Source organism: Manis pentadactyla, chromosome 11 (genome assembly GCF_030020395.1).
Source record: "Manis pentadactyla isolate mManPen7 chromosome 11, mManPen7.hap1, whole genome shotgun sequence".
NCBI lineage: Eukaryota > Metazoa > Chordata > Mammalia > Pholidota > Manidae > Manis > Manis pentadactyla.
In genome coordinates this window covers 99,636,741-99,648,611 of record NC_080029.1, presented here as the reverse complement: position 1 = coordinate 99,648,611, position 11,871 = coordinate 99,636,741, and the positions used below count along the sequence as shown (strand labels likewise).

The 11,871-nt window shown below is 44.1% G+C and overlaps 1 protein-coding gene across 3 annotated transcripts in view; it reads left to right on the top strand.

The window, feature by feature from the left end:
- The first annotated feature begins 611 nt into the window (after window positions 1-611).
- TRPM7 (transient receptor potential cation channel subfamily M member 7) overlaps window positions 612-11,871 on the top strand; it is a 127,587-nt gene continuing 116,327 nt past the window's right edge. For all 3 annotated transcript variants that reach the window (XR_005023123.2, XR_008992605.1, XM_036877409.2), the window contains exon 1: window positions 612-826. Coding sequence is in view for 1 of the 3 variants with exons in the window: in XM_036877409.2 (XP_036733304.2) it covers window positions 824-826 (3 nt within the window). In the remaining 2 variants the exon portion in view is untranslated. The remainder of the gene's footprint in view (window positions 827-11,871) is intronic.

The following is an 11,871-nucleotide window of genomic DNA, read 5'->3' as shown; positions in this document are numbered from 1 at the left end:
AGGTGTGTGATGTGTGTGTCTGCGGCCCATATCTGTGGAGGGAAAGGACGGTGCCTCTAGTTAAACCCGGGAGAATTTTTGCTAGCATAAAGAGGGGAAGTTAAAGGAAGACCATGACTCGGGCCATGAAGATGATTCTGCATTTTGGACGAGGTGAGAGTAATATTCAAGGTCTCTACCCAAATTGGGTCAGAGGAGTCTGGGAAACATTGCTGGAAGGCGCAGACACAAGCCAGGCCCAGCTAAAGGCGGTGAGCCCATGCCCCAACTCCCGGCTGAATCCCGGCCACCTGGAACCTTAACCCTCAACTACTGCTCTCTCGAGTTCCATTCCCAGAGCTGAGAGATGTTTGTGCAAGTCCCGCCTGGGAATCCAATGGAGAACGGAGGAGAACACCCCACCCATCCCAGGCCACTTGGCGGGCTGGGGTTGCGCGCGCTCGTGCCCGGCGACTGCGCGCGGCGCGCAGGGAGGCGGCCTAGAAGTGAGGGAACGCGCGCCCTTCACGTGACCCGGCCCGCGGGCGGCGACGCAGACGACGCGCCCCTCACGTGGTCTGTCTCCAACCCCGTCGCCTGCGGAGGCGGGCGCGGGCGCGTCCCTGTGGCGGGTCACCCGGAGGAGTTGGTCGCACAATTATGAAAGACTCGGCTTCTGCTGCTAGCGCCGGAGCTGAGTTAGTTCTGAGAAGGTTTCCCTGGGCTGTCCTTGTCCGGCGGCCTCTGCTGCCGCCTCCGGAGACGCTTCCCGATAGATGGCTGCAGGCCGCGGAGGAGGAGGTGGTGGAGTTGCTGCCCTTCCGGAGTCCGCCCCGTGAAGAGAATGGTACTAGACCCACGCAGGCCCAGGGGTTGGGGGGGATGACCCTGGGGGTGGCGGGCTGGGAAGGGGCAGGACCCGGCAGGCAAGTGTGTGTAGGAAGCCGCGCTTCCTGGGGCGAAGGACCCCCCGCATGCCTTGATGCTTCCGGACTTGCCCTGGCGGGACGGGAGTGAAGTTCGTTTCGGGGTGAGGGGCAGGAAGCAGGTAGCCACCCGGCGCTCCAGCCGGTCGCGGGAACCGCCTGAGCGCAGACCCGGCTGCAGCGAGGGCCCCGGAGGCGGCGGAGGCGCGAGCCCGGGCGTATCTGGTTGAACTGAGAGGCCGCAGCGCGCCAGACGCAGCGCTCAGTCTCCCAGCGCCGCATCTCCGGGGAGCGCGTTCCTCCTGGCGCCAGTTGCTGGTAGATAAGGAAGCCAAATGCTGTGCTCCAAGTTCGGCGTGGAAAGGGAGGCAGACTTGGGAGGGAACAAAAAAGGAATAGAGGGCACGGGGTTGGAGCGCTGCGTGGTTTGCTGCGCAGCAGATACTCCACAGGTACATTTTACTTCTGGAGCCAACGGGGAGGGATTTGACGGTATTGACCGTAGATCTGCTTTGTAAATATCCTTAGCAAGAATTCACGATTTTACTGCGGCGCGGTTGTAGGTAGCGAGGCGGTGTGTTGTCTAGATTTTATGTCGAACTACCTCATCCATTGCCCTAGAGAAGGGTTTGGTCGTGTTTTAAACCGAAGGTGCAGTGTGGAGAGAGGGATGCGGTGCATTGCAGCTTCTGGTAGGGCTTTTTTGTTAGAGCCAGGAATCAAATTTAGAGAGTTCTTACAAAGAAAGTCATTTAGGTCTGGGATTTGAAGAGCGGGTGCGGGGTAGGTATTTCTGCTCAGTACTTGAACTTGATAGGCTTCATGCAAACAACTCTCTGCTGGAGTTTGGCAGGTTTAATTTCTCTAGAAGCTAATTCCAGTGACATACAAAACGGAAACCACGTAGTTGTACTTTGAATTAATAGTGCGCTTTCCAGTATTTCCTACCTTCTATGGTAATTAAAGGCAATAAAAACGTCACTTCACCTTTTCTAATTTTAAAAGAAAGTGTTAAGTTCCTCTATGGACGCTGAAATTTTAAATGTATTAGTAGATTTTAAGAGAATCTTTTGGTAGGGGGAAAGTGGAATCAAAGTGCTTTTTGTTTAAAAAAACAAATCATTAATACCGACTCTTAAGTGTTGTGTCTCATTTTCATTTTTAGATGGTAAATAGCATAGATTTGAAATAACATTTCAGTATTTTGAAAAAAATCTTTAGATACGTTAGAAAATGGAAATGAAGATGATTCACCATGTTCAAAGACATTGCTCCCTAATATTTTATTAAAATAACCATTGATTGTTTATAGTTCATGATGCGTGATCAAAACCGAAAGTTTCTGTAATATGACTGTCCTTGCACTGTTCACCATATAAGAACTTATTCACTATGTAAGAACTTGTTCACCATGTAAGCACTTGTTAGTTATGCTTTAGAAGATTGGAGACTGTTGACAATTAGGCTTGGGGTTGATTAATGATTGTGCATTGAGTCCCCTATACAGAATTTTATTGTTGTTAACAACCATTTGATCAATAAATATGAGAGATGCCCTCTCAAAAAAAAAAATGTCATAACATCTACCTCCTGGGCCCTTTGAGATGATTCTCAGAAAATTTAATTATGTTTTTAAGTTGTATGTGTTGAAATAAATTTGAAGTCAAAATTTAAAAAAATAATAACCAGACGACTTTGTGTCTGGTGACTATCTAGTGAAAGTCTGTATTTTCTTAGTCTTATGTCAGGTGCTTTTAAATCCAGCCTCTTAATGTCTTACTGGCTACATACTTTGAAACCTAGCCTTCAAAAAATTAAGATGTGATCTGAGTTGCTCCTGTTTCTGTTATCTTTCCATTTATGTCCAGTTTTTGTTATAGCAGATGGACTCCCCTGAGTTTGTATACATAAATTGTGCACAGTATTTGGCACCTAGTATGATCTCAGTATTGGTCGGACATGCTGTTTAACAATCCTGTTGATTCTACAGAGAGAAATTTTCCCTTTAAACTTTGAAATTAAGAGTCTGCTTGAGTCCTGGCTGTGATTGAATTGTGTGATTTTTCTTTACAATTTCCAATTAAATTATACTGAAACCTTAGGATAATCTAAAACTGAGGTTCTTTAACAATGATAATTTGTTAAGCATCCTCAACTTTTAGGTCAACGCTGTGATCTAAAAGTTCACGTACAATTCTTACTGTAAATTTTTACTTTAAGGCATTTACTTCTGGTAATCAGTTACTTCTTTATTGCTAAAAGAAAGCATCCGTATTTTTCTGCAATTCTGAAAAGCTTAAACACCAGTCAACTGACCAAAAACAATACAAAATACCAAGAAATACTCGTTAAAAAACTGGAGTTAATCAAATTTGTACAAAATTATCTACCATGGCTACTGGAAATATTTATTTTATTCATTTGGCAATCATTTGTTTAGTGTTTAATATATTCCAAGCAGTATGGGAGGCCTTGGAGTGGCAAAGATAATGATAGACAAGTTTCCCACTCTCAAGCAGCTTAAGTTCTAGTTATTTTTAAAAACTCTACCTGTCCATTGTCAATGGAAGATGCATACATTACTTCATAAAACAGACATTTAGTGTCTACTATGTTGCAGGAGCTGTGATTTTTAATAGTCTTGAAGGGCATATGATTTGCAAAAGACAAAGGATAGTGTGATACTATTGCACAGATTACTGTGAAAGTACAGAGTAATCAGAAGGGAAAGTCTGGGTAGACTTGCGAAGGAGCTAATAGCAGAGGTGAGTCTTACAGAGTCAGTAGGAATTTGAATTAACCTGGAAATAGGAGTATTGAATATGTGGTTTTAGTCTAAGGGAACTGAGCTTGAGAAGAGCATCTGCAGCATATTCTGTGAACTACTGTTTGGAATGAGCGGAATATGGGATGATTTGGGGTACTGGTGGGAGCGTTATAAAGATAAGCAAGGACCAGATTTCTGAGGGCATTGTATGTCATACAAAGGAATTGGAGTTTTATTCCAGAGATGTTGGGGATCCACTTAAGGAAACAATGTGGAGGGTGAATAGGTGTGTGTATGAAAAGCATAAAAAGGAGGCTATAGCAAGACTCTGACCAAAATGTTGAGGGCTTGAAATAAAGTAGAAAAAAAGAAGGAACAGTTTGAGATGTTTAGGGAGTTAGAATACTCAGAACTTGATACTTTCGTGGAGGGTTGTGTGTGTGTGTGTGTGTGTGTACTTAAATGTGCATTTTGGGGTTTGATTTTTAAATGAAGGTCTATTGAAGCAAGCACTTGGAAAATTAAGGTTTAAGATATTTTTGAGCATAGATGTTTTTGATATTTCTCTTTAACATTCTGATATGGGAAATTTCAAACATATAAAGCTATGATTCTAAATGAATTACTATATACCCATAACCAATTTCAACAGTTTGAAACATGTGAATTTTATTTCTAATATTATCCTCCCAAGAATCCCTCAACTGGTGGTTTAAAAGCAAATCCTAGACATATTTTTGTCTATAAATGCTTCATTGTGTGTATCTCTAAAAAGATAAGGACTCTTAACACATCCATAGTACTATTAGCACACATAAGAAAAATTAATAATTCTTTAAAACATTAAATATTCAGCATGTTTTTCATTTGGTTTGTTTGAATCAGGATTCAAAGAATCCACACAGCAGTTGGTTGATAATAAGTTTTTCAGTGTCTAGTACCCCTCCTTTTTTTTTTTTGTCTTGTCATTTACCATTTATTTAATGAAAAAAATTCAGATAATTTGCCCTGTAAAGTTTCCCAGTTTGGATTTTGTGAATGCATTTGTATAGTTGTGTGCAACATGTTCCTTTCTCCTATTTCCTGTGACCTAGTGGTTAATCTAAAGACTTGATCAGATTCTAGTTTGATATTTTGGCAGGAATACTTAACAGGTAGTGCTGTGTACTTGGGATTGCATCACAGTAAGAGGCCCATGCCGTCTGGTTATCTTTTTTGGATGTTAAGTTTAACCTGTGGCGTGGTGGTGTCAGCTGCCTGATCTTTCAGTTTTGAAATTCTTTGTCAGACAAAGTGTTAGAAGTAGCTGTTAGGAAAGAGTATAAAACCTAAATGTGATTTATTCCCACTAGGATGTTTAACATTTTAACAGTAAGGTATTAACAAAGGGCCACGTGGTGGAAGCTGCTCAGGCTGAGGGTGGGGGTGGGGGAATTGATAAGGGCCTGGCTATACCTGTTTGAGTTTTTTTTAACCTACCAAGAAGAACAAGACAAATGTAAAAGAAAGCTATAACGGGCTTGCGACGTACGGGAAAGACTGTGAACCCTGTAGTACTCAGCCTATGAGGAACCAGAGGAGGGACTCGTGCACTAGGAGATGAATTATTGGCGCCAAACTCCCCAGGTGTGCCTGCCCGCCAGACACCCGATCTTGCAAGACCGTCATTAAAGCCTCGCTTGACCTGCTGTTCTCTTTGTCTCCGTGTCCACTTATTAAATTGGGACCAGTGAGTGTGTTTCTCACAATTTGGGGGGCCCGTCCGGGATCCTCTTGCCTGTGCGAGGTGGGGGCCCAAGCGGAGTGGGAAGACGCATCCCGCCGGGCTTTGGGCGGCCCGCTGTGTCTGGGCATCTCACCTTTGCATGGAAGCCGACGGGAGACCCGAGACTGTTGTGCGGAGACAGCGTGACCGACGCAGGGGAGAAAACGCAGGCACCGCGGCAACCAGGCAACCTCGTGCACGAGCCAAGGTAGAAAAATTGGGCTATAAGTACTGCCTTGGTGGTTGGGCATTTTTCAGAGGTCGAGTGTGTGTGGCTGAGATGTGTAATCTCGGGGTGTGTACAAGAAACTTCCATTATAGGGGGTTGAGTACACAGAGAACTCAGTCACAGGGACCTCTTGAAGGATGGGAAATACAAATTCTAGGCCTAGGGAAGCAGAGAAAGGGAACCAGATGAGCTCCCTTAGAATTCACCCTAGATAGCCTGCTGGGGTGAAGGTTGCGGTACTGGGGGGATGCCTCCTGTACCGGGTTAAGGACAAACAGAAGATGATCAGATTTTGCTGTTTTGTCTGGATTAACGTTAGATCAGATGAAAACTGGCTTTGCCAGGTTTGAGTTATTTTTTGATGGTAATAAAGCCTCCAGTTCACCTGAGGAACCTGTGTTACCAAGGGCACTTCCCCTATTTCCCCTCAACACCAGGGAAGGGAAAGCTAGGGAGGAGGAACTACAAGAGACCTCCCAGGACAAGCCCTGGTGTTGGGAGAGTGTAGTGTGTTTTCCTCGGTCCCTTTCGCCGCCGCAGTCGCAGCAGAGTTGAGGGGCGGGGACACGGTGGTGAGGCAGAGTGAGAGTTTTGTTTGGAGTTACTCCTGGAGAGAGAAAGTGAGGCCGCCTCAGGAGGGAGGGGCACCCGGAGAGGTTGGAGAGAGAGTTTGAAGTTAAAAGGTTGTGCACTTTGAGGGAGCTGGCGGCCTTGGAGAGAGGAGCGCCCCAGGGGTTGGGGGTTCCCTTTTTAAGGATTCTTTAGGAGTGTGGCCGGCACCTGGAGGTGTAGACTTGTTAGGTGGTCTCAAGTATCTTTGATGAGACATTATATTTCTTATCAGTCCTCTGGGTAATTCTGCAAAATTAGCTTAACACAAGAAATGTACTGCCTTTAGTCCCCTCCCAGGATAGCAGCTTCCTGGTTTGGGAGCATATTGGGACTGGCTGCCCTTCTTCCAAGAGGGGCAGAGTTATTGTCTGTTTGCTAATGATTAAGTTGAGAATCCTGTTTCTTGACCTCCTGGGTATTAAAATGCAGTCTTTGGGATGAAATCCTTCTTGCCTTTTGCTATGTGGCTTATGGCTGCACCTGCATGCAAAATTGATTGCCTGGGTTGCAGACTATTTGGGGTCAGAAAGAAGAAAAAAATAGCATATAGGTAAAGTTAAAAAAAAAAAAAAGAAGAGGCTGAGCCTGTATGATTAACATAATAAAAACAGGCTATGCTGAGTTACCCTCCTTTATCTGAGGAATATTCAAACATTCCAGGCCAAGTTGCTCCTGTCTTTTTGAGCTTTAATTAATAAACTCTGGGTCTTTTTAGTGGACTTCCCTGGCCTTTTTCTCTTTCCACCCCACTCATATCTCATATCAACAGGCGTTCAGAGGTGGAAAGAAGTGTGGCTTTAGTTCATTTGCATCTTTCCTCAGGGGTGGAGAGAAATTTATCTCCATATCAATGGGTGATTACTTGGGCAACGAAGGGGGCTTACCTGTACCTGAGAGGTGAGGGGGAGGGCAGGTTTTTGGCTGATGCTGGAGCCTGAAAGAGAGAAACAGCTCCAGACTGCAGCTTGTGAGTAGTAAATAGATTTTAAACTTTATTTCTCCCTTCGATTTCAGTTTTTAGAGTTATTTTGTCCCAGGATTTCCTCTCCCCGGACTTAACGATGTAAGAAGGATTAACGATGTAAGAAGGACTTAGAGTTTCCCCTTGCCTTCTGGGGAGTCCACCAGGAATCCCAAGACGTTTCCATTGAGAGAGGTCCCACTAGGACAAGGGGAAATTTGCTAATGCTCCCCTCATGGGTACCGAGGTGAAAAATTTTAAGCATTGCTAGAAGATCCCCTTGGCCTAGTGGGCCAACTAATTCAATTCCTGGGACCTAATATATATACTTAGGTTAAACTGATGTCCATCATGAATATCCCATTCCCTGGTGGTGAGAGGGGGGTGATCAGGAGAGCTGCTGTGTCCATTTGGGAACAAAGACACCCACCGGGCCAGGGTGTCCAGTCAGCGGAACAAAAGTTCCCAAATGTAGATCCTAGATGGGGTAATAATAATCTAGGGGATAGAATTAAAATGCAGGATCTTCGAGGGCTAATTATAAAGGGAATTAGGAAATCGGCCCCAAGATCTCAAAATGTTTCTAAGGTGTTTGAAGTCCAACGGGAAAAGGAAGAAACCCCAGCTGCATTTTCATAGAGACTCAGGGACCAGATGAGAAAATAGTCAGAACTTGACCCAGCAGCTCAGGTAGGACAGGATCTTTTAAAAGTCAATTTTGTAACCAAATATTGGCCAGATATATCTAAGAAATTACAGAATTTAGATGGATGGGATGAAAAACCTAGAGGTGAATTACTGAGAGAAGCTCAAAAAGTGTTAGAAGAGAGGCTCGAAGCTTGTATTTCAAATTGTTGGAGGGAAAGCCAGACCCTCTCCAATGGACCCAGCGGAACTGCAAATTCTAGAGAAATTGAAAGCAATCCTTAGTCACCACCCCAGTCCTGGCACTCCCATCATTAGAGAAGCCATTTCACTAGTTTGTTATTGTTGAACAAGGTTCTCTGTGGGGTTTTGACCCAAGCCTGGGGAGGAAAGAAACAACCAGTAGCCTTTATGTCTAAACTGTTGGACCCAGTCTCTTGAGGATGGACTGAATGCGTTCAGGCCATTGCAGCCACGACCTTACTGGTGGAAGAGAGCAGGAAATTAACTTGGAGGAACCCTCACGGTCAGTAGTCCTCACCAGGTTCGGGTCATACTTACTTAATCAGTGGGCTGGGCGCTGGCTAATAGATTCTACTTGAAAAAGATGACCTGATCTTAACCACAGACACATGTCTCAATCCGACCAGCTGCTTATGTGCAGGAGAAGCTGAAGGCCAATCAGAATTGAGCCATAGTTACATAGACCTCATAGAATATCAGACTTGGAGTAGTCCATACCTTTGGAAAAATTTGGACAGAAAGAGGCCTCATACACAGTAAAGGAAAGGAATTAATTCATGGGGAATAATTAAGGAGGTTCTGGAAAATCTTGTACTTCCAGGTGGGATTTCTATAACGCATGTCAATGGTCACCAGAAAGGAAGTTCTTATGAAGCTACGGGTAATAGGATTGCTGATGTAGCTGCTAAAGAGGCTGCATCTGAGGATGAAATTAGATTTTTGAACCTCACCCCAAATATCCCTAAAATCTCATTGATCCCAAAGTTTTCCAAGAAGGAGATTAAGAAGCTACAGGAGGTGGGGGCATCTCGAGATGAGAAAGGGCATGGACGTTACCAGATGGGAGAGAAATGATGGGCCAGCCTATTATGAGAGAGCTGATGAACATGTTACATAGGGGGAGCCATTGGGGTCCTCAGGCGATTTGTGATGCTTTGCTAAAGGTTTATGGGTGTATTAGTATTTACACCATTACTAAACAGGTTTGTAAGAGCTGCATAACATGCCAAAGAATTACTAAGAAGTGTATGAGAAAGCCAGTATCTGGAGAGAGACTCCCAGGAATAAGACCATTCCAAAGTATTCAGATTGACTTTACTGAGATGCTGAAACTGAGAAAGCTTAAATATTTAGTAGTGATTGTTGACCATCTCATTGGATGGGTGGAGGCCCACTCATTAGCAGGATTAGTGATAAAGTTACTTTTAGAGCAAGTTATTCCTAGGTTTGACGTAATAGAAAATGTTGATTCAGTTAACGGGAGTCATTTTATTTCAAAAGTACTACAGGGAATAATGATTATTCTATGAACTATCATATCTGGGAAGGGCAACAGACTTGCCCACTATGGAAACAAAAGATGAATTTTTAAGAGAATATGTGCTGGCCATGTCTTCTAACTTCTCTCAAGCTGAAAGGACTCTTGACCCAGACTCCCCCGCTTGAGTTCTTCGCTCACTGCTTCCAGCCTGTAGACCTGGTGTTAGTAAAATCCTGGAAGGAAGATGGACTCCAGCCAGCTGAGAAGGCCCCTACCAAGTGCTCCTGATCGCGGAGACTGCAGTGAGGATGGCTGAAAAGGATTGGACTCATTACACCAAAGAAACTGACTGGGGGATCTGGGAACAAAACAGAATTGGCAGGTGTCCCAGGTGGCGAACCAACCCTTAAGGCTGAAACTAAAAAACCTAAAATGTTAACTTTTATCCTAACTCTGTATTTCACAGGCAAGTCGCAGGAAGCCCTAAAATGGGAAGGAACTCCTGGTTATCCTGTCAAACTGGTAATCAATATTACTAAAACATCAAGCCCCAAACCATTAGGTTTGATGCTTGTCGGGTTTTCTCTTGTGGTGACCTAAATGACCAAAAACAGCTTTCTGGAGATAATAAGTATCTGTCCTGAATAGACAAATCTTAGTAGAATAAAAAGGCAAGTAGGCCCCCATGTTCAAGGTGGAGCAGTGTTTGGTGGACTACCCAGTTTCAAGGGTGGACGGCCCCTCATGCAGCAGAAAAATCTTTAAAAAGAAAACTCCACTTAGCTAAAGGAATTCCTCTTGACAGTTGCCAGAACAGATAGTGTAACCCCTTTTATTAAGTATACATAAACCTCAAGACTTAGACTCAGACCCTGTAATTGCCCCTCATGTTTATGGACTCAGTGCAGATCTCATTGGAGTAGATCCCATGGGAAGGTTTGGTCTTAATTTAATCAAAGGCAAGACTTCACCCATAGTGGCCACCCCCAATCCTGAGAGAAATAACAAGCCAGAGCTTCCCCATAATGACCCTAGACTAGTTACTGAAACAGAGATAAAATATCTAAAAGAGATTCCTGAAATAGAGACAGGTTATGGAGACACCAATGCCTGGGTAGAGTGGGTTAAATTCTCAGTACTCACTTTGAATAAAAGTGATTGTTACGCATGTGCTGCTGGATGGCCACAGGAGCAGGTGGTCCGTTCCCTCTCTGCTGGGACACAGACCCCACTGAGATGAACTGCATGTTGGCCCTGTACCAGGACAAGGACGTTTGAGGAAATGAGACTTGCAAGGGCTTGTCTTTACTCTTTCATGCACTAAAGAAGTCAGACCCAAGGGCAATCCCCTCTTTTTCTATAGGGAAGATGAATCACTCCTCATGCCTCTCTAGGCAAGGGGAAGGTTTCAAAACTCCTGTGGGGAACTACTGACTTGTACCCATGTTCTAAATGTCTCTAAAGAGGGCAACTTCTTGAAATTATGCATCCCCTGAGTGGATGTTTGGTGGTGGTGTGGAAAGGGGAACCTGTGCTACTCGTTGCCACCCACCTGGACTAGGACTTGTGCTTTGGTCCAATTGGCCATTCCATTTACCCTGGCATTTCTCTCCACACCCAATGAAAAAAAATTTTTTTTCATAGAAGTTATAGATCATTACAAGGCACCACTTTAGCTAATGAATTAGCTGAAAACTGGCACCAGTGACCCTTTTATAGACTGGTTGGAAAGATGGTTTGGAAAATAGAAAGGTATAGTTGCCTCTGTTGTGACATCCCTTGTTATAGTTGTGAGACTTAACTGCTATAGGATGCTGTATCATCCCTTGTGTGAGAGGCTTGACTCAAAAGCTTATAAAGGCAGCCATAAACAAGCAAATACCTATGACCTACACCAAAAATAATCTTATTAGAAGAAAATCTGAACTATGAGGAAGAGAGTAAAAAACTATTAGAGAAATTTGAGAAAGGACCAAGCATAAATTAAAATACATTACTGGGAATATAATCAGAAATTCTTAAATAAAAAGAGGGGGGAACTGTTAGGAAAGAGTATAAAACCTAAATGTGATTTATTCTCACTAGGATGTTTAACATTTTAACAGTAAGGTATTAACAAAGGGCCACGTGGTGGAAGCTGCTCAGGCTGAGGGTGGGGGTGGGGGAATTGATAAGGGCCTGGCTATACCTGTTTGAGTTTATTTTAACCTACCAAGAAGAATAAGACAAATGTAAAAGAAAGCTATAACGGGCTTAGGCGACATCCGAGGAAGACTGTGAACCCTGTAGTACTCAGCCAGTGAGGAACCAGGGGAGGGACTCGCACACTAGGAGATAAATTATTGGCACCAAACTCCCCAGGTGTGCCTGCCCACCAGACACCCGATCTTGCAAGACCGTCATTAAAGCCTCGCTCGACCTGCTGTTCTCTTTGTCTCCGTGTCCACTTATTAAATTTGGACCAGTGAGTGTGTTTCTCACAG